Below are 27408 nucleotides of genomic sequence, written 5' to 3'. Positions count from 1 at the left end.
CCGGGCTATCAAAATCAACTAAACCTCGCAGACGTATCAGCAACTGTATTTACATCAATAACATGTAGGTATGGCCTTCGATAATGGAATAATTAGCCAATGTGATAACATTGACCCATTTTAAATGGCTGGATATCAAACGGATTGGGAGTTGTCTCCCTTTGACAACATTGGCGTGAAGGCCTGCCAGGCCGCAGTAAGTGAGATAAACACGATGATTATATGATGTGGCTATGTGTCTGTTTTCTGCAGGAATATATTGATGTAAGTAAGCAGCCCCGGGCATGTCCTATAACATGCGCACAAGCTGGGGGACACCATGGCCACCAACCCACAGTCATAACACTGATGTAGTTGCGGGGTCACAACTTGCCACAGGTGGACTTCAGTCTACTAGACTAGCGCTTTCGTGTCTCTGAAAAGGTTTCACAAAAATTAAAGTTAACAGTCAACTTTGTTCACGGAATATGTCAGAAATAGCATTCAAAAATGGCCATAAGTGGTCGGTGACCAGTATGTACATTTAAAAATATATATCTAGGCCTACAACATAAAAATATTTATATCCAAATGGAATCCTTAATTTCAGCCATTTGTCACTTTTATTGATAGCATAAGGGCATATCGTCACATTGATCAACATACCACATCATGTAATAAGGAAATGTAGGTATCTTTGGGAGTAGCATCGATAATGGTAATGGTGGCGAAATCACTATCTTGGTATTGTCTGATTCTCACATACATAATTTTGACTGGTAACACAAACTACCTGAGAATTGCTTATTGTATAGTGTGTATGTCATTGTCAATGTATTTATAAAATGACTAAAATTTGTGTAAATAAAAGTTCAGTTCAGCAAGATAACAGTGATAATTCAATCAACATATTTTTGGTTAATCCTTTGTTGGATGTTTTTTTGTCACTCAACTAATGATTCATCTCTTGCTGTCATGTGCCTATTACACAAAATACATTTCACCCCACTTCAGACCTGGATTATGACACACTTACATTCCAAATGGCATACTTGCAAAAAAGAGCTCTGATTTTGTAATAATTTTAGTTCAATATGATTTAGTAATATTACTAAATCAGATACAATTCCATTGTGCATTGCACATGTTGGAGACCACAGACTTCTCCCATGGCAACAGTAATGAAATGTGCAGCAGTTTATTATGTTATTTGCTGAAGCGTATGACAGCGTTTAAAGCTAAGAACCTATTCTCCTAATCTGTGGAGGTTGTAACAAAACTTTTCACATCTCTCATTCAAGTATTTACTCAGCCTTTGGATAATACTCAAACTGACTGGATCAGAGGTTTCAAATAACAATAACCACCACTGAAGTGACAGCTACCTGTGCAGTGTGAGCTAATATTAATTGCAAAATATGATTTTTGAAGTACTGATATGTACAATTGTAGGTTCGTAACAGGTCTGATGCTAGAAGTGTTGCACAGATCCTGCACCACAGTGTTGCACAGATCCTACACCAGACTGATGGCGAGACAATTTACAAGCGGAGGCCAGACATGTCCCAGCAGACCTTGTCTCAATATCAGCCCCCGTGTGGCGCTGGTAGATGAGAGGATCTCCATCACAGCCAACAGTCTTCGTCCATTACAGCGAGTGACAGTACAGGCATGGGTGGAAGAAGGAAAGGCAGTCTTCAGCTCATGTGGCCATTTCCTTGCAGACCAACAAGGACAGATCGATGTCAGTCAACATGCTTCCCTCGGGGGAACATACAAAGGTAGGTGGGACATACAGGTGTAAATCTTTAAAAAATATATATAGATATTTTTTTTTCTTCCCTTCTTTATTCATCTCAGCAGGTGCACCATATTATATATACATGTCCTGTCAACACAATTGGGGTACATGGTATTCAAGAAGTGTACAGCTATTCATACATATAAATTCTTGCCTATAAAGTCAACGTACTGCATCAGTACGTATTACAGATTGGTTTTTAAACAAAGTGTCGAAGGAAGACCAGAAACTAAAAAAGGTTTGCATAGTTACAAATTGTAAATGACATTACCTTTGTAGCATTGTAATAACTAATTATCTCATGCTGTATTTGTTCAAAATGTGGCATTAATCTTTCCCTACATTGTCTGTATATTACATGTTTTGTTATTAAAAGTACATTATACCCTATTCAATGGGTTGTTATGTTTGCCTTGAAATCCAAACAAAACATTGTTCTGTTCAAATCAATGGTTCCTTCCACAATGGTTTTTATCCAAATGTACAGTTTCTCCCAAATCTTTCTTACATAGATATAGATATGTAATTCATCCAGGCAATAGCAACAACTTGTGTTTCTGGAATTTGACCAACCCATAATTTCATTTGGACCGCATAACATTTTTATGACATCTGTAACTTGTTGTTGAAGATGTTCTTTTGCACATTCGGGGGCACGGGTGGCCCAGTCGTCTAAGGCGCCGCGATTCGCTGTGCAGAGTTGCGTCCCTTGGGCACGCCAGAAACCTATGGTCTTGGGTTCCAATCCCGGTTCGCCCCGATTATGTTTCTAGGTTTGTCAGCACCATACCTGTGCTCGTGGGTTTCACCGAAATGGTAAACGTCTGAGACCTGCATCACTTCAGTCTTTTACTCCCACATTAAGCTGACACGCCGTGATATAACTGGAATACTGTTAAAAGCGGCGATAAACCCAACTCACTCACTCACTCCCTCACTCTTTTGCACATTCAGATAAATGAAAAATTTCAGTGTTTTACTGTCATGGCTGCTCTTTGTGACCAGTATTGTGTGTGGTATTGCCGGTTATTTTTTTTTCACATGGAACAATTTGACCAGTCACCTTCGAGGCTCCCGCGCACGTGATCGCGAGAACTATATGTTGACATAGAATCGTCAAACTACAACAAATATGACTTTTAATGAGTCAAAATATGGCATTTATGATATATGTATCCATTTTCTGTCAACTTAAGTTCATTTCAAGGCGCCAATAGCGGTAGTCTGACAGTGGTTGCAGTAAATAACGGTGAGTTGTGGGATCTTTCGATGGCTTCACACACGGTTTCGCTGAAATTTATTAAAACAATATAAAAAAGAAATTTTTAATAAAATTAATGAAATAAGTTAGAAATATAAGTACAGATATACAATGAACACTTTTTATAACCAGACAGTGTAATTACAAGATTACATTGTGTTTTCCCATACGGATTTGTTGACATGGTATTTCGGTGTTACGTGCTCACGGTAATGTCTTTGCGTTGGGGTAAAAATACATCAAAACTCATTATGGTCCCTTCTACACAGCTGTGTTTTTTAGAAAAATGTGTGCACTATACTCAAGAAAGTACTGGTGTAACAGGCTGAAATATCCCCTGGCCAGTTTTTCCCCGGGGAAGTTATAGCCTAGGCCAGTTCTTCTTCCTCATCCCTGGCCGGACCTTCCCCCTGTGAATTGAGGTTCAGCATAGTCCAGATGTTGTCCCTTCTTTTTTCCCCACCCTGGCCTAACCTCCTCATCTCTGATGGATTCAGGTGGGGAAGGTTCAACAAAGGCCAGATCTTTCCCTGCTGTTAAGGCTTTTTCTCTCCACTTTAGGATGTCTTCAGGGAAACCATATTTCATCATGTGTATATATATTTTTGGATACTTTATATTCATTTTGAAATATTTTAGGTAATTTTGTTTGGTCATTCACTTGATATTTCACTCCCTTTTTGGACCCCAAAATATTAAAATCAAATTCATGCTATATGTTCAGTATACCTGACATCCACGGGGAGTAGGATGTGGCCTAGACTGAACCATGCCCTCTTATGTACAGTATACCTGACATCCAGGGGGAGTAGGATGTGGCCTAGACTGAACCATGCCCTCTTATGTACAGTATACCTGACATCCAGCGGGGGAGGATGTGGCCTAGACTGAACCATGCCCTCTTATGTACAGTATACCTGACATCCAGGGGGGTAGGATGTGGCCTAGACTGAACCATCCCCCTCTTATGTTCAGTATACCTGACATCCAGAGGGCTAGGATGTGGCCTAGACTGAACCATGCCCTCTTATGTACAGTATACCTGACATCCAGGGGGGGAGGATGTGGCCTAGACTGAACCATGCCCTCTTATGTACAGTATACCTGACATCCAGAGGGCTAGGATGTGGCCTAGACTGAACCATGCCCTCTTATGTACAGTATACCTGACATCCAGAGGGGGAAGGATGTGGCCTAGACTGAACCATGCCCTCTTATGTACAGTATACCTGACATCCAGGGGGAAAGGATGTGGCCTAGACTGAACCATGCCCTCTTATGTACAGTATACCTGACATCCAGGGGGAGTAGGATGTGGCCTAGACTGAACCATGCCCTCTTATGTACAGTATACCTGAAATCCAGGGGGGGAGGATGTGGCCTAGACTGAACCATGCCCTCTTATGTACAGTATACCTGACATCCAGAGGGCTAGGATGTGGCCTAGACTGAACCATGCCCTCTTATGTTCAGTATACCTGACATCCAGGGGGGGAGGATGTGGCCTAGACTGAACCATGCCCTCTTATGTTCAGTATACCTGACATCCAGAGGGGGAGGATCTGGCCTAGACTGAACCATGCCCTCTTATGTACAGTATACCTGACATCCAGTGGGGAGGATGTGGCCTAGACTGAACCATGCCCTCTTATGTTCAGTATACCTGACATCCAGAGGGGGAGGATCTGGCCTAGACTGAACCATGCCCTCTTATGTTCAGTATACCTGACATCCAGAGGGGGAGGATCTGGCCTAGACTGAACCATGCCCTCTCTTATGTTCAGTATACCTGATATCCAGGGGGGAGGATGTGGCCTAGACTGAACCATGCCCTCTTATGTACAGTATACCTGACATCCAGGGGGAGTAGGATGTGGCCTAGACTGAACCATGCCCTCTTATGTACAGTATACCTGACATCCAGAGGGGGAGGATATGGCCTAGACTGAACCATGCCCTCTTATGTACAGTATACCTGACATCCAGAGGGGGAGGATCTGGCCTAGACTGAACCATGCCCTCTCTTATGTTCAGTATACCTGATATCCAGGGGGGAGGATGTGGCCTAGACTGAACCATGCCCTCTTATGTACAGTATACCTGACATCCAGGGGGAGTAGGATGTGGCCTAGACTGAACCATGCCCTCTTATGTACAGTATACCTGACATCCAGGGGGGGAGGATGTGGCCTAGACTGAACCATGCCCTCTTATGTACAGTATACCTGACATCCAGAGGGCTAGGATGTGGCCTAGACTGAACCATGCCCTCTTATGTTCAGTATACCTGACATCCAGGGGGAGTAGGATGTGGCCTAGACTGAACCATGCCCTCTTATGTACAGTATACCTGACATCCAGGGGGGGAGGATGTGGCCTAGACTGAACCATGCCCTCTTATGTACAGTATACCTGACATCCAGGGGGTAGGATCTGGCCTAGACTGAACCATGCCCTCTTATGTTCAGTATACCTGACATCAAGAGGGGGAGGATGTGGCCTAGACTGAACCATGCCCTCTTATGTTCAGTATACCTGACATCCAGGGGGGGGAGGATCTGGCCTAGACTGAACCATGCTCTCTTATGTACAGTATACCTGACATCCAGCGGGGGAGGATGTGGCCTAGACTGAACCATGCCCTCTTATGTTCAGTATACCTGACATCCAGGGGGGGGGGGGGGAGGATGTGGCCTAGACTGAACCATGCCCTCTTATGTTCACTATACCTGACATCCAGCGGGGGAGGATGTGGCCTAGACTGAACCATGCCCTCTTATGTTCAGTATACCTGACATCCAGAGGGCTAGGATGTGGCCTAGACTGAACCATGCCCTTCTTATGTACAGTATACCTGACATCCAGGGGGGAGGATGTGGCCTAGGCTGAACCATGCCCTCTCTTATGTACAGTATACCTGACATCCAGGGGGGGAGGATCTGGCCTAGACTGAACCATCCCCCTGTTATGTTCAGTATACCTGATATCCAGGGGGGAGGATGTGGCCTAGACTGAACCATGCCCTCTTATGTTCAGTATACCTGACATCCAGAGGGGGAGGATGTGGCCTAGACTGAACAATGCCCTCTTATGTTCAGTATACCTGACATCCAGAGGGGGAGGATCTGGCCTAGACTGAACCATCCCTCTTATGTTCAGTATACCTGACATCCAGAGGGCTAGGATGTGGCCTAGACTGAACCATGCCCTCTTATGTACAGTATACCTGACATCCAGGGGGGGGAGGATCTGGCCTAGACTGAACCATGCCCTCTTATGGTCAGTATACCTGACATCCAGGGGGTAGGATGTGGCCTAGACTGAACCATGCCCTCTTATGTACAGTATACCTGATATCCAGGGGGGAGGATCTGGCCTAGACTGAAGCATGCCCTCTTATGTACAGTATACCTGACGTCCAGCGGGGGAGGATGTGGCCTAGACTGAACCATGCCCTCTTATGTTCAGTATACCTGACATCCAGAGGGGGAGGATCTGGCCTAGACTGAACCATGCCCTCTTATGTACAGTATACCTGACATCCAGGGGGGAGGATGTGGCCTAGACTGAACCATGCCCTCTCTTATGTACAGTATACCTGATATCCAGGGGGGGAGGATGTGGCCTCGACTGAACCATGCCCTCTTATGTTCAGTATACCTGACATCCAGAGGGGGAGGATGTGGCCTAGACTGAACAATGCCCTCTTATGTTCACTATACCTGACATCCAGAGGGGGAGGATCTGGCCTAGACTGAACCATCCCTCTTATGTTCAGTATACCTGACATCCAGAGGGCTAGGATGTGGCCTAGACTGAACCATGCCCTCTTATGTACAGTATACCTGACATCCAGGGGGGGAGGATGTGGCCTAGAGTGAACCATGCCCTCTTATGGTCAGTATACCTGACATCCAGGGGGTAGGATGTGGCCTAGACTGAACCATGCCCTCTTATGTACAGTATACATGATATCCAGGGGGGAGGATCTGGCCTAGACTGAACCATGCCCTCTTATGTACAGTATACCTGACATCCAGCGGGGGAGGATGTGGCCTCGACTGAACCATGCCCTCTTATGTTCAGTATACCTGACATCCAGAGGGGGAGGATCTGGCCTAGACTGAACCATGCCCTCTTATGTTCAGTATACCTGACATCCAGAGGGGGAGGATCTGGCCTAGACTGAACCATGCCCTCTTATGTACAGTATACCTGACATCCAGGGGGGAGGATGTGGCCTAGACTGAACCATGCCCTCTTATGTTCAGTATACCTGACATCCAGAGGGGGAGGATCTGGCCTAGACTGAACCATGCCCTCTCTTATGTTCAGTATACCTGATATCCAGGGGGGAGGATGTGGCCTAGACTGAACCATGCCCTCTTATGTTCAGTATACCTGCCATTCAGAGGGGGAGGATTTGGCCTAGGCTGAACCATGCGCTCTTAGGTACAGTATACCTGACATCCAGAGGGGGAGAATGTGGTCTAGACTGAACCATGCCCTATTATGTACAGTATACCTGACATCCAGGGGGGAGGATGTGGCCTAGACTGAACCATGTCCTCTCTTATGTACAGTGTACCTGACATCCAGAGGGGGAGGATCTGGCCTAGACTGAACCATGCCCTCTTATGTTCAGTATACCTGACATCCAGAGGGCTAGGATGTGGCCTAGACTGAACCATGCCCTCTTATGTACAGTATACCTGACATCCAGGTGGGGAGGATGTGGCCTCGACTGAACCATGCCCTCTTATGTACAGTATACCTGACATCCAGCGGGGGAGGATGTGGCCTAGACTGAACCATGCCCTCTTATGTACAGTATACCTGACATCCAGCGGGGGAGGATGTGGCCTAGACTGAACCATGCCCTCTTATGTACAGTATACCTGACATCCAGGGGGGGAGGATGTGGCCTAGACTGAACCATGCCCTCTTATGTTCAGTATAACTGACATCCAGAGGGGGAGGATGTGGCCTAGACTGAACCATGCCCTCTTATGTTCAGTATACCTGATATCCAGGGGGGAGGATGTGGCCTAGACTGAACCATGCCCTCTTATGTTCAGTATACCTGACATCCAGAGGGGGAGGATGTGGCTTAGACTGAACCATGCCCTCTTATGTTCAGAATATCTGGCCAGAAGGTTTTTGACTGGTACACCGGTATGGCACTTGATTACAGGATTGTCAGGACCACCCACATGCATATGAACCACAGTCGATTCTTTAGCATCCTATTGTGCAAGTAGAAGTTACACAATTCTCCAGATCACTACACCCAGGTGTTTAAACAGAATCCATCACAATTCACAGCTTCATCTTGTTGTAGTGCCATTGTGTAAACTTCAGAAACTTACAATATGTTATGACATTTTTTTTCATTTTTTTTAACACAAACTTACATAAGTTTTAATAAAATCACTTTCTCTTAGTGGGTCAAGATTTTGGGTTCCGAAAAGCATATTTAACATTTCAACTTTTGATAGGGAAAGTTAAATTATGGGAGTTCAGTTGTGTTAGAGCTTTGTGGAATGGAAGCAGTTTTTACGAATGGTTTGCTGTATCTAACAATTTGTTGCAGCTGAGTCACGCTGCCCAACACAGTCACCGATCCACCTACTCTTCATGACCAGTGATGCTTGGCATGCATCTGATTTACAGACAGACAGACAGACAGACAGACAGACAGATTTATTTGTATAAGGCCATTTGACCCATTGTACAAAATACATTTACATTTTATTTATCTAAGAGTTACCTAATTGATACTTTTGTGTGTGTGTGTGTGTGTGTGTGTGTGTGTGTTGAGAACACGTACATTAGAAATTTTGCAAAATTTATCATTGCATCGTTGTTGGATATTTGACAGAGTCTTTCTAAACAAAAATAGTTGTGATTAACTGTCTTTGGGATATACATTTCCCGCCGACTTGCATAAAGAGGACAGTTGTATATAACATGAAGTTCATCCTCAATTACATGACAGTGCTTACATAAGACGGCATCCTCCTCAATATTAGCAACACCCCTACGTATAAGTTGAATACCAAGAGTATTCTGTCCACATCTAAATTTGGTTATTAGCCTTCTATATTCACAATGCTTAATATTTGATAAATATTTTTCACAAACGATATTAGATTTATGCAGTTTATAGAATGAGAGGGTCTTGCTGCCTAGAGATGCATGCCAATCTTGAAAAGAACAATCTTTAACTCTTTCGCTGAACATATGTACAAATAATTCTGCATTGCCAACGCCTTGTGCAGCCCATACATCCCCAAAACCAAAATGACTTAGCAGAAGTCTGATATGCGATGCCCAGTTAGGACGTTTTCTATCAGCAATGGATAATAACATTTTATAACACTGGTATGGGTATCTGTTAGGACTCATTTGCAAAATCTTAAACCAATATTTAATGCATTTTACATAATAAATAGTATGAAGTGGATACCTACCACATTCACCATAGGCTACTGCATTTGCAGTCCTGTAGCCCGTGTGAAGTAAAAATTTACAAAATTTGCGGTGAACAATTTCAATCGTATTCCATTTTTGGTATCCCCAAATCTCAGCACCATACATTAATATCGGGACAATTTTTTTATCAAATATAAAGAATGCTTCCGTAACCGAAATGTCATAACGTCTTATTAACGATTTAACTGACCAAAGTGCTTTGCTTGCTTGCTCACATAGAGTTTTACAGGCCTTAGTCCAAATTAATTTGGGAGTGAAAACAAGTCCCAAATATTTATAGGCGTTAACCGTATTCATACGTTCACCGTTATAATACCATTTCTCATTTTTTGACAAGGGTCCTCCCATTTTAAACACAATAATTTTACTCTTTTCAGTATTAATATCCATACCCCATTTATCAGAGTATAAATATAATTCATCAAGACGCTTTTGTAATTTTAATACACTGTCTGCAACAAGTATTAAATCGTCGGCAAACAACAGGGCAATTATATTTAACATTTCCTCTGAGATAAAAACACCATCCTGGAATTTACTTTCCAAACATATAACTAATTCGTTGATAAACAAAGAAAACAGTACTGGACTAAGAGTACAACCTTGTCTTACCCCACATGAACTATCAAAATACTCAGTAATTTTCTTGCCATAATCGTATGTTACAGTTGCTTTAACATGATTATACATACTCTGGATAATACATAAAAACTTGCCATGAATACCATTTTGCAATAAAATATACATTAACTTACTCCTATTAACCATATCAAATGCTTTTCGAAAATCGATAAAAGCGCAATATACTTTTCCTTTTTTGCGAGTGGTATACTTTTGTATAATAGCTTGCAAAATGAAAATGTTATCAATAGTTGAATGATCTTTCTTAAACCCCCCTTGATATTCACCAATTATGCCTTGGTAGTCTAAGAAACATTGTAGTCTTTTATTCAGAACATAAGAAAACATTTTACCCATTATATTGAGAAGTGATATACCACGAAAGTTATTAGGATTACTTTTACTACCTTTTTTATGCAGTGGCATTATTATTCCCGTTGACCATAATCTGATTTACATGTGCACTATATTTGTGACCACATGCCAAGGGAAGGAAATTAACCAAGAATGTAGACTTACCCAAATTGGGTAACATATAGCAATTCTCCCCAATAATGTTTGAAATTCTACCAGCCGTGCGGATACCTTAACATAAACAAAACTGGTCGGGGTTAGCAGACAAGTACTAATTTCCTTCCCTACATGACTCCATAGAACATAGCCTTTGGTAGAGTTGACTGTTTGTGGAGTTTTGTGAATGAGCCCATGTGTTTTTCCACAGGTGTCGACAGCATGGGTCTGTTCTGGAGCCTGAAGCCTGTTCCAGGGGTGTCCACGAGGACTCGTATTATGAAGGCAGATGTGACGACACCTCTGGTCTTCAGACTATCAGTCATAGATGACCACATCCCCTTTGATGATCTCCAGCTGCCCACAACAATGGTGCTGGCAACAGGCGAGTTGCAACGCTGGTACAAGCACGGTTCTGTGAGGAGGATTGCCGTGCGGGAAGGTTCCCTGAGAGGAACTCTCTTCTTGCCTGCAGGTGAGTAATATTGGTATGTGGCAGTAAATATTGTAAGGCGGTTTCTGCTGATTATTCGTGACAGCAAATTTAATGAAATGCTCATAAAATGTGGAGTGTTCTGGTGGTTTATGGTGATCCTCCTATAGCAAATTGTACAATGGAGTGACCTCCCTTAGTTGTTTACAGTCCAAGCTCTGCCATATTGCTTAACCACTGGGAGGAGTTCATTTGCAGTCTACCTCTTTTGATATGTTTTGTGTGGTTAGAGTTTCTAGAAGGTTATTTTCCATGTTCAAGAGCACAGATCACATGTCTCATTCTGGACACTCATGCATGCATTGACAATTAATATGGGGACTATTATTTTTTGCTGCTGCCACATATTGGACCATTGTATTCCCACTTATGATTGTTATTGGTGTGTGTTTCAATATAATTTGTTAATTGTTGATCACTACTAATTATTCATTGATCTTTTGTTGTTATTTACTGATTTCACAAATTAGTTCTGTACATTGAATTCTGGTTTCAACTTTACAATCAACTTATAACAATAGGAAAACTAAAACCTTTTTGTTGTTGGTGGTTTCCAGAGTTTTGTCAAGAATTCAATGTAGGAAAAGAATATGAATGAACTTACTTTTAATCAGTTACAATCAAACAAGTTGTACATTCTGTGAATGACTGATGCGGCAGTCAATTGGAAGCAAAGTGAGTGAGTGACTGAGTAAAAAGGAATTAACACCGCTTTGAAGAAAATTCCAGTTATATCACAACATGTCATCTCAATGTGGGAGGAAAGCCCAGAGTGATGCAGGTCTTAGATGTTTACCACTATGGGTCCTCGTTATTATTGGTATATAGGTAAATTGAGGTTCATTCTTTCCACAATACTTATCACCAGAGACCATATATCGGCACATGGTCTCTTTTATCACAATATAATTTTTTAATGCTCTGTATATCGGGTGATATGGCAATATTTATCATGTGTTTATCGTTTTATTCTTGCCAAATACCCGGAACAGGCATCTAGAGCATATTTATTGAATGAGTGAAAATATGTTCTACCAGCATCTTGCTTTGTTGCATTTATGAATTTTAATTCATACACTGGTGTTTTAAATTAAGAATTATACAATATATTGTGATACGTATCACAATACAGCTTTTAGACTAACATCTAGTCTCTGAAATGAACATATCCTACAGAAAAAAACCAGTTGTTAAATTATCTTAATAAAAATATGATAAAAAGGAGCCTGAGACTCTCTTCATTTTCAGATACTGCAGTAATCTAGACTTGCCAAACATTATATTATACACTTGCATTGGCTGTATTTGATATATTTGTATCAGGGTCTGTAAGACAGACTATACAGCTTTGTGCATCGTCAAGTATTGCGATATACTTTGAACCTCCAGTACCCATCCTAAATACCATTCTGGCGAAACCCAGGAGCACGGGTCTGGTGCTGACAAACCTACAAACATAATTGGGGCGAACTGGGATTCGAACCCACAATCATAGGTTTCTGGGTACCCAAGGGATGCAACTCTGTACAACAAATTGCAGCACCTTGGACGAGCAGACCACCCATGTCACCTTAAGAAAATAAATCTGTGTCCTGTAAATAATATGTTTTCTGTCAGTATGGCATGACAGTCAATAAAGAAATAACGTCGTAACCTTGGTAACATATAGTTGTTACATGCATATATTAATGCAGTTTCCAAACTTTTCCAAAATCAGAAATTTTATATTGTCTACCATTAAACTGGTTTGATGTGAGTTTATATTTTTAACCGACATTCCAGATAACGCCATTTGCACTGTTACTGTTGATATGTTTCTACTATTTTGTACACGTGATTTTGACTGCGTTCAGTTGGCTAACCATTATTGATGGTCGAGATTGTATGGCAGTGCTTCCCACGTTCTGTGCAACGCCTACTCCGTTCAAATGTTTTATCACACATTTACCGATTCTTATCAATTTCGGACCGGATAATGCATGCATAAGACATTACGCAATATAAAGATGTGTAAGATAAATTTGTACATATACAACATAAGATTACACGACAATGTTCGTATGTTTTGCCAGCACCATAAACAGGCTGATGGGTTTCACCAAAGTGGTAAATACCTAAGATCTGATTCACTTTGGGCTTTCTTCACTCCGAATCATTTGCTCATCTAGGCGTTGGCCCCTTTCCTGGAGTGCTCGACATGTTTGGTTCTACCGGAGGGCTGGTGGAGTTCCGAGCTGCATTGTTGGCTTCTCGAGGTTTCGCTGCCTTCGCACTCGGCTACTTTGGTTATGATGACCTTCCCAAATCATTGGCTGACCTTGACATGGACTACTTTCTTGTAAGTTCTTAGATCTACTGGTTGCAGATTAGCAGAGCTTATTACAAAATGGCATTGATTAATTTTGTTTCAGAAAAATTGCTTCATAAATATTGGTTGAAGCGTTTGTAAACAAATTGGGTTTTTTGTTCCAAATGAAAGGCTTGTCATGTTTGAATGTAATATAACCTGTAAAATTGCCAAGAGATCTTTCACATGAGATGATTATTTGTTGGATGATTGTGATTCTTGTACAAGCATCTGTGCCATACTGATATTACGAAACAAGTGTCAGAATTCTTGTATTTCCAGAGTGAGAACAAGGGTAATTCATGAATTTTTACATGATTTTTGTAAATTCAGTGTGACGCACATGTCAGTGTAATAATTTCTTTATTGCATCTTATTTCTTAATTGTTTTGAGCTTCCCTTTCGAAAAATGCAATGATCACGACCACCGTCTAAGAAAACCACAATTGTCGAATGACAGCAACAATCTTCAGATATGACGTCGTTTAAAGTGTGGCATCATTCCGACCTTATGTAACAATAAAATTTGAATGCCGTCAACAATGCCGTCCGGATGACGGAAACAATACACTGATGCACGTGAAGTGATATTTGCTCTAGTGTACATACGATTTTTATTAACTTGGTTATTTCTAACCCTATGGGTAATAATTGTCACAACACTGCCCCCACAGTTAAACACAACAGGGATTATGTATAATCTGGGAATAGGTACCTTCCATTACATTTAAAGGATACATTGTTCATTCCTGATTTGCTCAGGGAAAAAACACAATTCCTGATTTTTCTGGGGTATTATATTCACTGACTTCTGATAATATTTTGATACATATTTCCAGATGTATCACAAAATAAGTTTTCAACTGAATATTTCAGCGTTTATGCACATTCCCTGAGCAAACCTGGCTTTACAAATAATCCCTGAAAATTTAAGTTATTATGCATATGTAGTCCCAGGTAATATAATGATAGAAGTATAATAATGGCAAATTCTATTCCAAAGTTCTTCAAATTCTGTGACATATTTACCATACACTACAGACAGCGTCCGAAATAACTGCCTGTCTGCCTATAGGTGGTAACTTTTCCATCAGGCTGCATGAAATTTTCCTCCACCTGCCCAATCTCATTAAAATCAGATCTTAGTTTTCGCTACCGCTAAACAAAGATCTGAGGACATCCCATTACGGGTCATGTCAAACCGACCTTGCGCGAACTTTGACCGACCAATGGAATGACCAATCAGAAGGCAGCTTTCTTGTGCTTTACAGCACTAAATTTCAAATTGGCGACTACGCTTCGAAACATATTTTGACAAATTCTCAATTATAAATTTGAAACCTGAACAAAAGAACATTCCGAAATGGCTAACATATGGTCTAGGTCGTTCTGACGTGACCCCTAATGGGATGTCTTCAGATCTTTGTTCAGCAGTAGCGAGAACTAAGGTCTGATTTTAATGAGATTGCCACCTGCCTAACTCCTTGTACATTCTCAAGTAATTGTTAACATTATTTCAACTGAATCAAGACTAGATTTGTCTCTTAGTTTTTTGTGATTTTTCAGTATTTATAATGTCTGAATGGTGGGGCAGGTAACTTTGAAAATGTGCTAGCAACACTTCTGGTTCACCTGCCTGACTGTCTTGTTGGGTTTTTAAATTATTTCAAACGCTGACTGCAGATTATCTAGAGTGAGTGAGTGAGTATCGTTTCACCCCGCTTTTTTGCAATATTCCAGCAATATCATGGCGGGGGAGGGACACAAGAAATGGGCTTCACACATTGTACCCATGTGGGGAATCGAACCCGGGTCTTTGGCGTGAGGAGCGAACCCTTTAACCACTAGGCTACCCCACCCCCTGCAGATTATCTAGAAGTGTACAAGATATGGTGAATGCCATTAAGATTGAAATTAATTTCTTGGGTTTTTTTTGTTTTGTTCAGGATGCTGTGGACTGGCTGGCCTCTCTTCCCTATGTCCAGGCTGGAGGTATCGGTGTGGTCGGTACCTCAAAGGGTGGTGAACTGGCCTTCCTGCTTGGCATGTCCTGTGATAAGGTAAGCTTTCTGCAGTTGTTGTTGCAGTCACAGGACAATGGTACTACACACCACATTTTAATGAAATCTTGTACATGAAATGACATTGGAGATTGGAAATGACATGAATGTCATTAGTCCACCTTAAAATGTGCCGTCCCACATTTGTAGATACATGCTAGAGTAGATAACAAACTAGTTATCACTTTTAGCTGAAAATCAGATCCAACCTAGAAACATAATTGGGGTAAACCGGGATTCAAATCGTCGATCATAGGTTTCAGTCATGCCCAAGGGAAGCAACTCTGCACAACGAATTGCAGCATTTTAAGCTTGGCCATCTATGCCCATCTTCGAATTCCTGAGGCAAGGAAGTTAATTGGACGGAAACCAAGCTGCATTTGGAATTGAAATTGCCTCGGTTAGCTTAACATATGATGTTGTTGTTTTTGTTAAGTTCATGATATAATGATTGGTCTTTGGCAGTACTTTTGTGAAAAGAATTTGGTCAGTTTGTTTAATGGTTCACCCATATTGTTTACAAGGTCTGTGGGGGTCACCACTTCAGAATATGGCTTTTGTATGAGTGCCCATGCCTCTTCACACACAACATCATAAAGAAATATGAATATTACAATTATCAAACACCAGTCATTGTCATTCCTTTGTGAAGTGAACTTGATTTTAGTGTAAATGGAAAAGGTGATGATTAACGCTGTCTTTTTGAGTTCAGTATCTATAACATCAATAGTAACTGATATGTCTTGGAGACTGCCTTCATGATCAAGTGAATAGAGAGTCTGACTAGAGAGTGCGAGGTCAGTGGGTCAAATGCAAGGTCGGTGGGTCAGTTGCAAGGTCGGTGGGTCAAGTGCAAGGTCAGTGGGTCAATCCCCAGGCCACATCATATCAAAAGATGTCAGAAGATGGTATTTGTTGTTACCCTGCCTGGTGCTGGGCATTTAGGGTATAAAACAAGAACTGGCCAACTTGGAATCAGTGTAGTGTGTCTGATCAGGGCATGGTATCTCAGGTGGCTCGCACTATAAAACCGGCATCACACCGGACAAGTATAAGCAGCTAAACACACACCATGTATCCTCGTCACTGTACATATGATTATGATATAAACAAAGTTAACCTCATGTCGGTAGACCAGTGAATTTTGCTGCCAGATCACAGATCGTTGCAGTCCATCGATAGTTTGATCACTCACCCTACTTTCAGGTTTCAAAGTTAGTTATGGCTCTCCTAAAACATCTATGTGCAACTGTAAGGAGAAGACATAGTTTTCACTTTCTCCATCTTATACTTGTTAATTTTGTCAACAGGTTAAAGCTGTGGTGAACGTAAGTGGGTCTCCAATATTTTCATTTGACGATCTCAAGAAATCAGGACAGGTCTTTGTGAAAGGATTGCAGTAAGTAAAAATATTTTTAGGGGTAAACCTGCGAAATTGTGTTATTTGGTCAATTGTATCCCTTCATGCACTCTTAAACTATACTATATTGGGCTTAGAATTGATCTTCTCCAGGGGGGCATGGTTGGCCCAGTTGTCTAAGGTGCTGTGATTTGCTGTGCAGTGTTGCGTTCCTTGGGCAAGCCAGAAACCTATGATTGTGGATTCGAATCCTGGTTCGCCTCGATTATGTTTCTAGGTTTGTCAGCACCATACCCGTGCTCGTTGGTTTCATCGAAGTGGTAAACGTCTAAGACCTGCATCACTTTGGCCTTTCCTCCCACATGAAGCTGACACGCCATGATGTAACTGGAATACTGTTAAAAGCAGTGTTAAATCGAACTCACTCACTCACTCACTCCTCTCCAACCCATGGGATAGGATGGTCATACTCGCTGACTGGGTTGATGGAAGTCATCGTATCGATCAATGCTCATGATGTCAATCACTAGCTTGTCTGGTCCATACTCCATCATTTACAGACAGTGATAACGGTGGAAAATAGCTGAGTGCCGTGTTAAACAATTAACAAACAAACTCTAACCTCGGGGTTAGAATTGGTCACCAGCAGCCAATACTTGTACTATGAGCTGACTTAATGGATCAGGTGGTCAGACTCAGTGACTTGGTTGATTGCATGTCATCGTATCCTGATGGTTGGTTGGTTGGTTGGTTGGTTTGTTGTTTAACGCCGCACTCAGCAGTATTCCAGCTATATGACGGCAGTCTGTATATAATCGAGTCTGGACCAGGCAATCCAGTGATCGACATCATGAGCATCGATCCACGCAATTGGGATCGATGACATGCACCAACCAAGTCAGCGAGCCTGACCACCCGATCCCGTTAGTCGCCTTTTACGACAAGCATAGTCACCTTTTACGGCAAGCATGGGATCCCGAAGACCTATTCGTCCCCTGAATCTTTACGGGTCCGTATCCTGATGGGATGGATCCTTGCTCATAGTTTCAATCACTGGTTTGTCTGTTTTCCGGATAACCTCTGCCATCTCCAGATATCCGCATCTAGCTGACTCGCAGAATCTACCAACATGCATCCCTCACAGAAAACAGCAGGCCAGAGGACCTAGTATTTATGATGCTTTGTTTGATTTGGTCTTGGTAGTTAAAACCCCACAAAACAACTAAGAAAAACTGATTAAGAATCACAATTGTTTAACGCTGCACCCAGCAATATTCTAGCTGTATGACGACGGTCTGTAAATCATCAAGTCTGGAGCAGATAACTCAGTGATTGACATCGTGAGCATCTTGGGGAACGATGACATCATTAACAAAGTCAGCGAGCCTGACCCCCCCATCCCATTAGTCGCCTCTTACGACAAGCATAGTCGCCTTTTACAGCAGGCATGTGTTGCTAAAGACCTATTCTAACCCAGGTCTTCATGGGAGTGATTGGTCTGAGCACTTCCTGGTTCCCCTCTTTCTGGAATCAACCTGAGGCTTCTTTCTTTGGTAAAATATAACAACTACCCCGGTACACTGTCAAGAATCATTATGTCTCCAGAGGATGGAGGAATGTAGTAGAGACCTGTGAAGTTTCACATGGTAATGTGACTGTAATCCTTCTAGTGCCTCACAGGTAGCTTGGGTTGTATACTTCCATGGGAGCTGAGAATGCACATTGGGTGCACATCAATCCATTGACCGGAGTAATAATGTAACGCTTTGAGCACACTTTAGGGCATGGGTTACTGCATTAAAATATGCACGTAATTATTATCATTAATTGATAGTTACAGTGATAGATCAACACAACATAAATGATATTTGCTCATGCGATTGATCATTGGTTTTACTGGTCCACACAAATGTAATACTGGTGACTGTGATGTGCCCTTCACTCACTGTATGTATACTGGTTTGTGTTGTGTCTAGTGTTTACTAGTGGTGTGACGATACGGCATTGAAGTATTGTATCACAATACAAGACCCATGATACAATACATCGATTTACAAACCCTGTATCGTGATACTTACGGTACATTACATTGCAAGTTATATTTGAATAAATGCCTATGAATAACAATAGAAATTATTCAACCAGCTTCCACGGATTCTCTTGTGTCTCCCACTTGGCTATTCACAGTGCCCTCTACCCTATATGTTTCTGCCCTGCAATATCCCATTTTGATCTCTGAAATTTAAAACAAAAGATTCCGGGTTGTGATTCACCTGAAGAAAGAAAGAATGTAACTTATGAAATACAAGTGCTATATTGGGATACGAATCATGTCGCAACCATAGTATGAAATGTATCGTATAGCAACCCCATCGAAATGTTACCCCTCTATTTTAATGTTTATATTATATGTTTATTTTCAGTTTTGACAGAACTAAAGTTGATCGTACTGATGAGGGTGTTACTACAACCCGCTGCTTCCCGTATGACCCTGCAACATTTATTCCGGTTGGTAAAATAGCCTGTCAGAGTTGAAGTTAGTAGCATTGCATTGTCATTTGTATTACGGGTAGACTACCGTATTCAATGTAATAAGCACCCAGGGTGCTCTCCAAATTTGAAATAGGGGCCTCTTATAAGAATATTATTTTGGTGAAAAAAAACAGTTGAAAGATAAGTTTCGTGGTTTATGCTGACAGCCTGAAATGTATATATATGACAGATATATTTTTCCAGAATTTAATTGCCCATAATTAAGGGTGCATATAACACAGGAGTGAGTACTTTATGCAAATACAGTCAAGTCTCGTTAATCCGACACTCGTTAATCCAACAATCGGCTTTATCCGATGCTAATGATGGGAACCGATTAAATCAACGCTATTTAGACCCGTTAATCCGACAGTCTCGCACTCCGACTCCGACACACCTAATTTGCAACGAATTGCTGAAATCACTCATTAATCAGTCTTGTTAATCCGACACAGTGATCAGCGTACACCGTGGTCATCTGCCCGCGAGTACACAGCCCGTGTTTTGATGTGAGACGAATTGGCTGGTAGCTGCATATTACAACGGCTGCAGAGATAAACTTGCTTAACAATAAACAATTTATGCTTTAAATAAAAAGAAAACAGGATAAATCACATGCTTAGCTAACCTCAATCTTATTATTATCAGATACAAATTCTCGCTCTCGACGAGGACATCCCATTACAGGTCACGTCAGAACAACCTTTTGCGATCTATGACCTACCAATGAAATGACCAACAGGAAATCGACGTTAGCCACTTAGAAAGCAGCTTTCTTAAGCTTTAGGTACCAGTTTCAAAGTTGCGACTTCCATTCCAGACTATGCTTTTTCAAGTATTTTGAATAAGTCATACAGTCCGTAACAGTTGTTTTGTGTTAAACTTTGGAGAATGCATGATTAGAAAACATATTCCGCCAACAATGTAACATAACAATTTGAATATTTATTTTATATGTTTTATTACGTGTTTGAACCCTTATATCTATCGTGTAGTTGTCCGATTTTCGATCACGAACGTTGATACTACTTAATTTCGTTTATCCGACATACTCGTTAATCCGACATAATCATATGCAACCATCAATGTCGGATTAACGGGACTTGACTGTAAATAAGTCTTTGGTACATTGATCAATTGGAAGGGGTGCTAAATGGGATTTTTCGCTTGCCAATATGGGCGCTTATCAGTGCGGGGCGCTTATTACGTTGAATACAGAATGCTCCTTTCTCGTATGTTTCATTTCAATCTTGGCCAAGATATGGAAGAGTTTGCATTTTGTTGAGTTGAGACAATGTATCTGTACAATCGGAGCATTCATGAACTGTTGGATTGACAGGGACATTTACTTGTGGAGGTTCACAGCCATGAAACTGACTGACCACTGTGACTCCCGGGGACTCTCTGGAATAGTTCTGGAGGTTCACAGCCATGAAACTGACTGACCACTGTGACTGGGGACTCTCTGGAATAGTTCTGGAGGTTCACAGCCATGAAACTGACTGACCACTGTGACTCCTGGGGACTCTCTGGAAGAGTTCTGGAGGTTCACAGCCATGAAACTGACTGACCACTGTGTCGTCTACACACTGGGGACAATAGGCATTATACGATGATCTTAGCTAATTATGAGAGGTGATCTTGTTTGAAATGAAACTCTGAGGTCAGATAGTAATTGAGTGAAGAAAAACCCGAAATGGAGAGTCTAAACTTAGAATGAATTTCTTTTGAGATGCTACAATTGAACAAATTCTGATGATTTAAAGAGATATAATTTTCAATCCCATTGGCATCCATTCTGAGGATCTATGCACAGAGGACACAGTATTGTGCACCCGGTATAATCCTGGATTGATATGAAACATTTGGAGAATTGGAGAAAGAAGACGAAGATGTTGGGATCAGTTGTTGGGACTAGGACCATATTGCTTGAACCTGCTGTAGTTCCCTTTTCTGTATATTGTTGATGCTGATGACATACAGGGCTTGTTAAGGCTTCACAGATGTACAGATACTCTTAGCGAGAAAACATGATATTGATACGTATGTCTTGTTGTCTGAGGTTCATGTGAGCTATGCGCGGCCTCTGAAACCCTGAGGCCAAGGAAGCTGTAGCTACATGCATTAATGTCATCGGTTAATGTTCTTCTACACAGTTCCTGGACATGACATTGAAGGCTTGATATTCTGTCAGGATCTGCAAGGGTAAACGGGCATGATAAAGAGGCAGTACTGTGCCACAGGACTATGTCAGTTGAGAGAAGGAGAAATCTCCAGTGAAGCTCCATCCAAGTGCTATACTGCTTTAGGACAATGCACACATCAGTGGCAGTGACTTTTTTTACTTACCCGTGCCCCTTACCAGAGCCACAGATAAGCAGCGTATTTGCATAAACTACTCCCCCAAAATATTCAAAATCCAAATACTTTCAATTAACTTGCGTACAGAAACTCATGCATTAAATGACAAAATTGCTCAAAAATTGCTCAAAAAGTTACCGCTATCTGGAGCTCTGCCCCTTACTCTTCTGAGTTGCACCCTCTGAGGATACCAAACACAAACAGCATTATTTTTATCCCCTGCAACATGTTTTGCCGGGGGTATTGAAATGGACACTGTCTGCCGTTCGTCTCTCTGTCCATCTGTGCAAGATGTCGTTTCCGGAGCAGATCTTGAAAACCGTACAATATTTTATGCACACATAAATTGGTCTAGTGGGGAACTGGTGCCTTTTGACAGTTTTGAAATTTTAGAAATTTTATTATATATAACTAGTTGACATAATCAAGACAAGTCTTTACTATTGCGGGGAATATTGATGACTTTGTCATATTGTTTTCTTTTCAAGCACATGTTGTAAATGACTTTAGAGAAATTATGCATGTTTGCAGGTGTGGGAGAAAAATGCATCATTGTTATACTTGTGTGGAGAAGAAGACGGCACATGGACAACTGCCAATGCTAATAAATTCAAGGACAGTTTCCCAGCAGAGAAGAGGGATAACATTGAAGTTGTCATCTACCCAAGGACGGGGCACCTCATAGAACCACCATACATGCCCCTATGTAGATCATCTTATCACAGAATGCTAGGTGAGTGTCATCACCACGTTGACAGTACCCTGCTGGTTTTGTTCATTTTCAATGTCACATGGTTGATGTTGGAGGTGATTTAGCGACCGACATTTGATATTATTGGAGTGGGATGACAGAAAGCTCATATATCTTTACGGCTATTAATTTTGAATGAAAGTCCTACCAATTTGAAAGTCTGCCTTTGGAACAATTGTGAGTAAAATGCCTTAGCGTACTATCACAGAAAATCAAAGATGGCTAAACATTGGCATGTATCAAACTGGCATGTCATGTTGGGCTATTGCCACCGTGTAAAACATTAATCATACTTTAATCAGTCAACTTATGAGAAAATACATTGACTGGACATGTGAGTGACTTGCTGAGATCAGGACATCCACGGAAGACCAGTGCCAGAGAGGACAGGTTCTTTGTACGCCATGCAAAACGTCTGCCAGCTTCAACTTGCACTGTCCTTTGTCATCACTGGCATACCCACTACAGAGTGTCCCGTAGCATCATCAGGTGTCAACTGAATGCAGCAGGATTAAGGGCAGGAGTGAGTGAGTGAGTGAGTGAGTTGGGTTTAACGCCGCTTTTAACAGTAGTCAAGTTATATCACGGCGTGTCAGCTTAATGTGGGAGGAAAGCCCGAAGCGATGCAGGTCTCAGACATTTAACACTTCGGTGAAACCCATGAGCACGGGTATGGTGCTGACAAACCTAGAAACATAATCGGGGCGAACCGGGATTCGAACCCACAATCATAGGTTTCTGGCTTGCCCAAGGGACGCAACTCTCCACAGCGGCGCCTTAGACGGCTGGGCCACCCGTGCCCCACGATTAAGGGCAGGAAGTCCAATAAGATGTCCACTCCTCTCACCCCAACACATGGGAGATCATTTAGCCTGTTGTCAGGCTCAAGCACACTGGAACTCATTAGTCTGATGAGAGTCAGTTCTTATTCCACCACACTGATGGTAGGACTTGTGCCTGGAGGCAAGGGGGGACATCAAAGCTCAGACCTGAATCCAATTGAGAATTTATGACGTCATTTGGGATGTAGGGTTTGAGCCATGGACCCTCCAGTACAGAATCTCCAAGAATTGAGCCAGGCATTGCATCAGGAATGGCAACACATCCTTCAGTTGAGGATCAGGAGTCTGATTTTGACCATGAGATGTCTTCCATGATACATGTAAGGAGTGGCTACACCAGATATTGACTTACACTGTTGATCATTGAACTGTGCCATGGGTAACATTACTAAGACACGTACATGTTGATCTGTCCATCTCATTCCTGACAGTTACCATACTTATACTGCCTCTAGTTATCCTCAATGACGTTCCTTGAAGTCTTTGACGAACAAACTTGTGTTTTTTCTTTGCAATGCTCTTTTTTTATATTATTCATAAAATTAACATCTTATTTGACATTGGATCATAGCCTCGTGGCTGAGTGATCTACCCATTGCTTTAATGTCAGGTCAACACCTCCGTGGTCTAGTGGAAGGTTCGGGGTTCGTGGGTAATGATCTGTCTGGCTGCAAAGCCTGTATGACCGCCTCCGTGGGCTAGTGGTAGAGCGTCCGCCCCGGAGAGCAGAAGCTCTGGGGTTCGATCCCCGTCCACGTCATACCAAAAGACGTTAAAAGATGGTACTTGTTACCTTGTCTGGCGCTCAGCATTAAGGGGTTAAAACAAGGACTAGTCGGCTCGGAGTCAGTATACTGTGTCTGAGTGGCCTATTCATTTTAAACTGTAGCATGGTATCTCAGTAAGTTAGCACAATAAATCGGCAGCAGTCCAGACTAGTACAAGCAGCCACACACACACACACCACACCACACCACACCACACCACACCACACCACACCACACCACACATGTGTGCATGCACGTCGCTATATAAGTGCAATAATGTTGAACGCGACGTTACACCAAATTTCACCTCACCTTCAATGTCAGGTAATGTAGGGCTTGCATAACCTTCATGCATAGATAGGACTCATTTGACTGCTGGAGTCACAAGGAGTCCCATTTCTTCAGCTTAATGATAACAGACACTCTTCACCACTGCACCACTATTTGGCTGAAAATTCACAGGTGGATTACTTTTCTTAAGAACATTTGTTCATGGGAGATAACCACACCTTTTAGAGTTTCTCCTCACCAAATCAAGTGAAGCATCACAAAATCTGCCTCCTTGCCTCTGCAGTGTTTTAGAGGGATGCATGTTGCTATGTTCTATGAGTCAGGTAACTCAAAAATGTACTTTTTTCACTTTATAAAATATACCTGAAAAGTTGCTTAATACTTTTTAAGAATGTAACTCTTGCTGTGTCTATCCAAAGTTTTTCTGACTATTTGTGTTTCCCGACAGACATAACTCTCGTGTGGGGAGGACAGCCTGAAGCTCATGCTGCAGCCCAGGAGGACGCCTGGAAGAGACTCCTCCACTTCCTCCAAAAACATCTATCACAAGAGTGTCTCACCTCTAGTCGATTATAGCTTAAAAGCACTCTTCTGTACCTTTTGATATTTTGTTTCTAGTCTGTCCACTTCCTCAAGAAACATCTATCACAAGAGTGTCTCACCTCTAGTCGATTATAGCTTAAAAGCACTCTTCTGTACCCTTTGATATTTTGTTTCTAGTCTGTCCACTTCCTCCAGAAACATCTACCATGGGAGCATCACACCTCAGGTCGATCAATTATCGCTGATACTGTTCGAAGTCACATGGTTGATGTTGGAGGTGATTTAGGGACCGACCCCGACCATTTGATATTATAGGAGCATGAGCATAAATAATTTGTCCTCAGGTATTCGCCCCAACAAAAAATAAATTTATTTCCAGACCTGCTGGATGTCCTGAAAAAAAGTGAACATATTGTATTTATCAGCTCCTCCTTTCACAGAAAATATGTGTGTTTTGAAGTTGTCCACCTAAAAATATATTGTTCCCCACCCTCCATGAAATTAAAATGGTGGGTCCCCCCCCCCCCCCAAAAGAGATTTGTTGGTCACAATGACTTCAGTGTATAGGAAGTGCTTGGATGATAGCTACTTGGAATTTCTAACTCTGAGCTTGTAAAAATGTTGTCTCATCCTCAGCAGTGAAGCTGACTGATGACTTTCTGGCAGTTTTCATAAGATTTATTGCCGGTTCGCCCCAATTATGTTTCTAATTTTGTCAGCGCCATACCCGTGCTCGTGGGTTTGACCGAAGTGGTAAACATTTGAGACCTGCATCACTTCAGGCTTTCCTCCCACATGAAGCTGACATGCCATGATATAACTGAAATACTGTTAAAAGCGGTGTTCAACCCAACTCACTCACTCACTCCTCCAAAAGAGAGACGTATTGTTTTTGGCTCGTTCCCTTTGGCACCCCAATCCTAGTCTGAGCCATAACTTGAAAACCAAGCCACATTTTTCAACAAAACTTGGCATATGCTTTGCTCATCAGCTAAACTGGTGCCTTTTGCTATGTTGGATTTTTCTAAATCTTATTTTGTTTCGTTTCTATAGAAACAATGTGAACTCTAGGCTTCGTATCCAAGCCAGAACTCTCAAACAAAAGAATATTTTTGCATGAAACTATACATGTGCAATGACAACATACCACATACTATCGCCTTTTAATATTTTAATACTTTAAATTTGAATCAAACCAGAAGCATTTGTTTCCTGCCAAAACTCTACAGCTAAAGAATATTTCTGCATGAAACCATTATCTTTTCAGGCTAAAATATATGTCATGCATTTATCATCAGCTGAATTGCTGCCTTTTGCTATTTTTAATTTTTCACGTTTCCATAATCCGCTTCCGTGTATTTATCTTGAATGACCCCTTTTCACCTCAACTCACACGTTTCCATATAAACAGTTTGCACTGAGTTTCCAATGATTATAGCTGACAATTTAGTCAGCTGAAATATGTGAATACAAATCAGCACTGGTTTTCCATGTATATTGTTACTCTGACCTTCTGTTTATCAGTTTATTGTAGTTCTCTTGCTTAAATTGACACACCATGAATAATTTCTAACGAATGATTTCACACATGAAATAATTTCCACAGTGCCACAAGAGTGAGAAGACAAGTACTACCCTATCACTGTACTTATTATTTGTCCATATTTAGAATTTTGTCCATGCTCACATATTTGCCAACATATATTGCTGTCAGACTTTTCATTATGTTGGCATATATATGCATTTATCAGTTTGTGCGGGTATTTTTTTGCTATTATTGTTTTTGCATTTGCAAACCCATTTATGGTAACAAGTTGAACAAATGTATCAAAATAAGGAAGGGGGAGGCATATTTATTTATAAGCAAAATCACATTCTAGTTCATATTGTTAATGATCACTTGCCACCAAAATTCATTTTTGTGTCTTTTAGCTGAGTTAAACACACATAGGAAATTGCTCTGCAATAAATATGTATTCTTCAGACATTAACTTCTGTCTCGTCAGTCACCACCTGCACCTCTGACACTCCCATCTGCGATGGTTACGCCCACCAGAGGCGTTGTACGTTGGCGTTGTACTTCATCGCCTCAGAGGCAGCCTACGTCAACTTGACGCCCCACAGTCGTCAACTACTACAGGCGTCTTGTGTCAGCGCTTCTCAGGGTCCTCGTTCACGTATGCCTCTGTCACCTCGACCTAGAGCGCCCGAGGTGGCTGATGCAGCTGTGATCTCGCCTCCTCGTCTGGCTGGATTTATTCCAAATCATCCGAAGAGTTGCCATTTATGCCACTATTTACTCAAGTCAATATGACTTTAAAAGTCAAAGTTCATGTGATTATATTGTATTTTTTTAACCTATGTACTAATTTTGAAGTAAAAAAGTTGAAAGAA

General features: G+C 41.6%; 1 protein-coding gene across 3 annotated transcripts; it reads left to right on the top strand.

The window, feature by feature from the left end:
• Window positions 1–52: 52 nt before the first annotated feature.
• On the top strand, window positions 53–27408 carry LOC124111325 (acyl-coenzyme A thioesterase 1-like). 3 transcript variants are annotated; one of them, XM_048396163.1, is made up of 10 exons: window positions 53–264; window positions 1432–1760; window positions 10879–11142; window positions 13329–13498; window positions 15454–15567; window positions 16878–16966; window positions 19351–19435; window positions 22352–22553; window positions 24920–25009; window positions 25112–27408. In XM_048396163.1, coding segments are annotated over exons 1-10 (1383 nt in total). In that variant the 5' UTR covers window positions 53–262; the 3' UTR covers window positions 25150–27408. The 3 variants fall into 3 exon arrangements, with proteins under 3 accessions (XP_048252120.1, XP_046326932.2, XP_046326931.2); XM_046470976.2 differs by having other exon boundaries at window positions 54–196; window positions 24920–27408; XM_046470975.2 differs by having other exon boundaries at window positions 54–264; window positions 24920–27408.

The sequence above is a fragment of the Haliotis rufescens genome, unplaced genomic scaffold, assembly GCF_023055435.1.
Source record: "Haliotis rufescens isolate VD_foot unplaced genomic scaffold, xgHalRufe1.0.p SCAF_15, whole genome shotgun sequence".
Classification (NCBI taxonomy): Eukaryota; Metazoa; Mollusca; class Gastropoda; order Lepetellida; family Haliotidae; genus Haliotis; species Haliotis rufescens.
This window is presented reverse-complemented; position numbering and strand designations above follow the sequence as displayed.

Bases quoted from the DNA above. Each gene is read 5' to 3' on its own strand.
- LOC124111325 (XM_048396163.1), top strand. The intron at 11,143-13,328 runs GTGAGTAATATT...TTGCTCATCTAG, and splicing joins AACTCTCTTCTTGCCTGCAG to GCGTTGGCCCCTTTCCTGGA. The intron at 19,436-22,351 runs GTTGGTAAAATA...GCATGTTTGCAG, and splicing joins ACCCTGCAACATTTATTCCG to GTGTGGGAGAAAAATGCATC.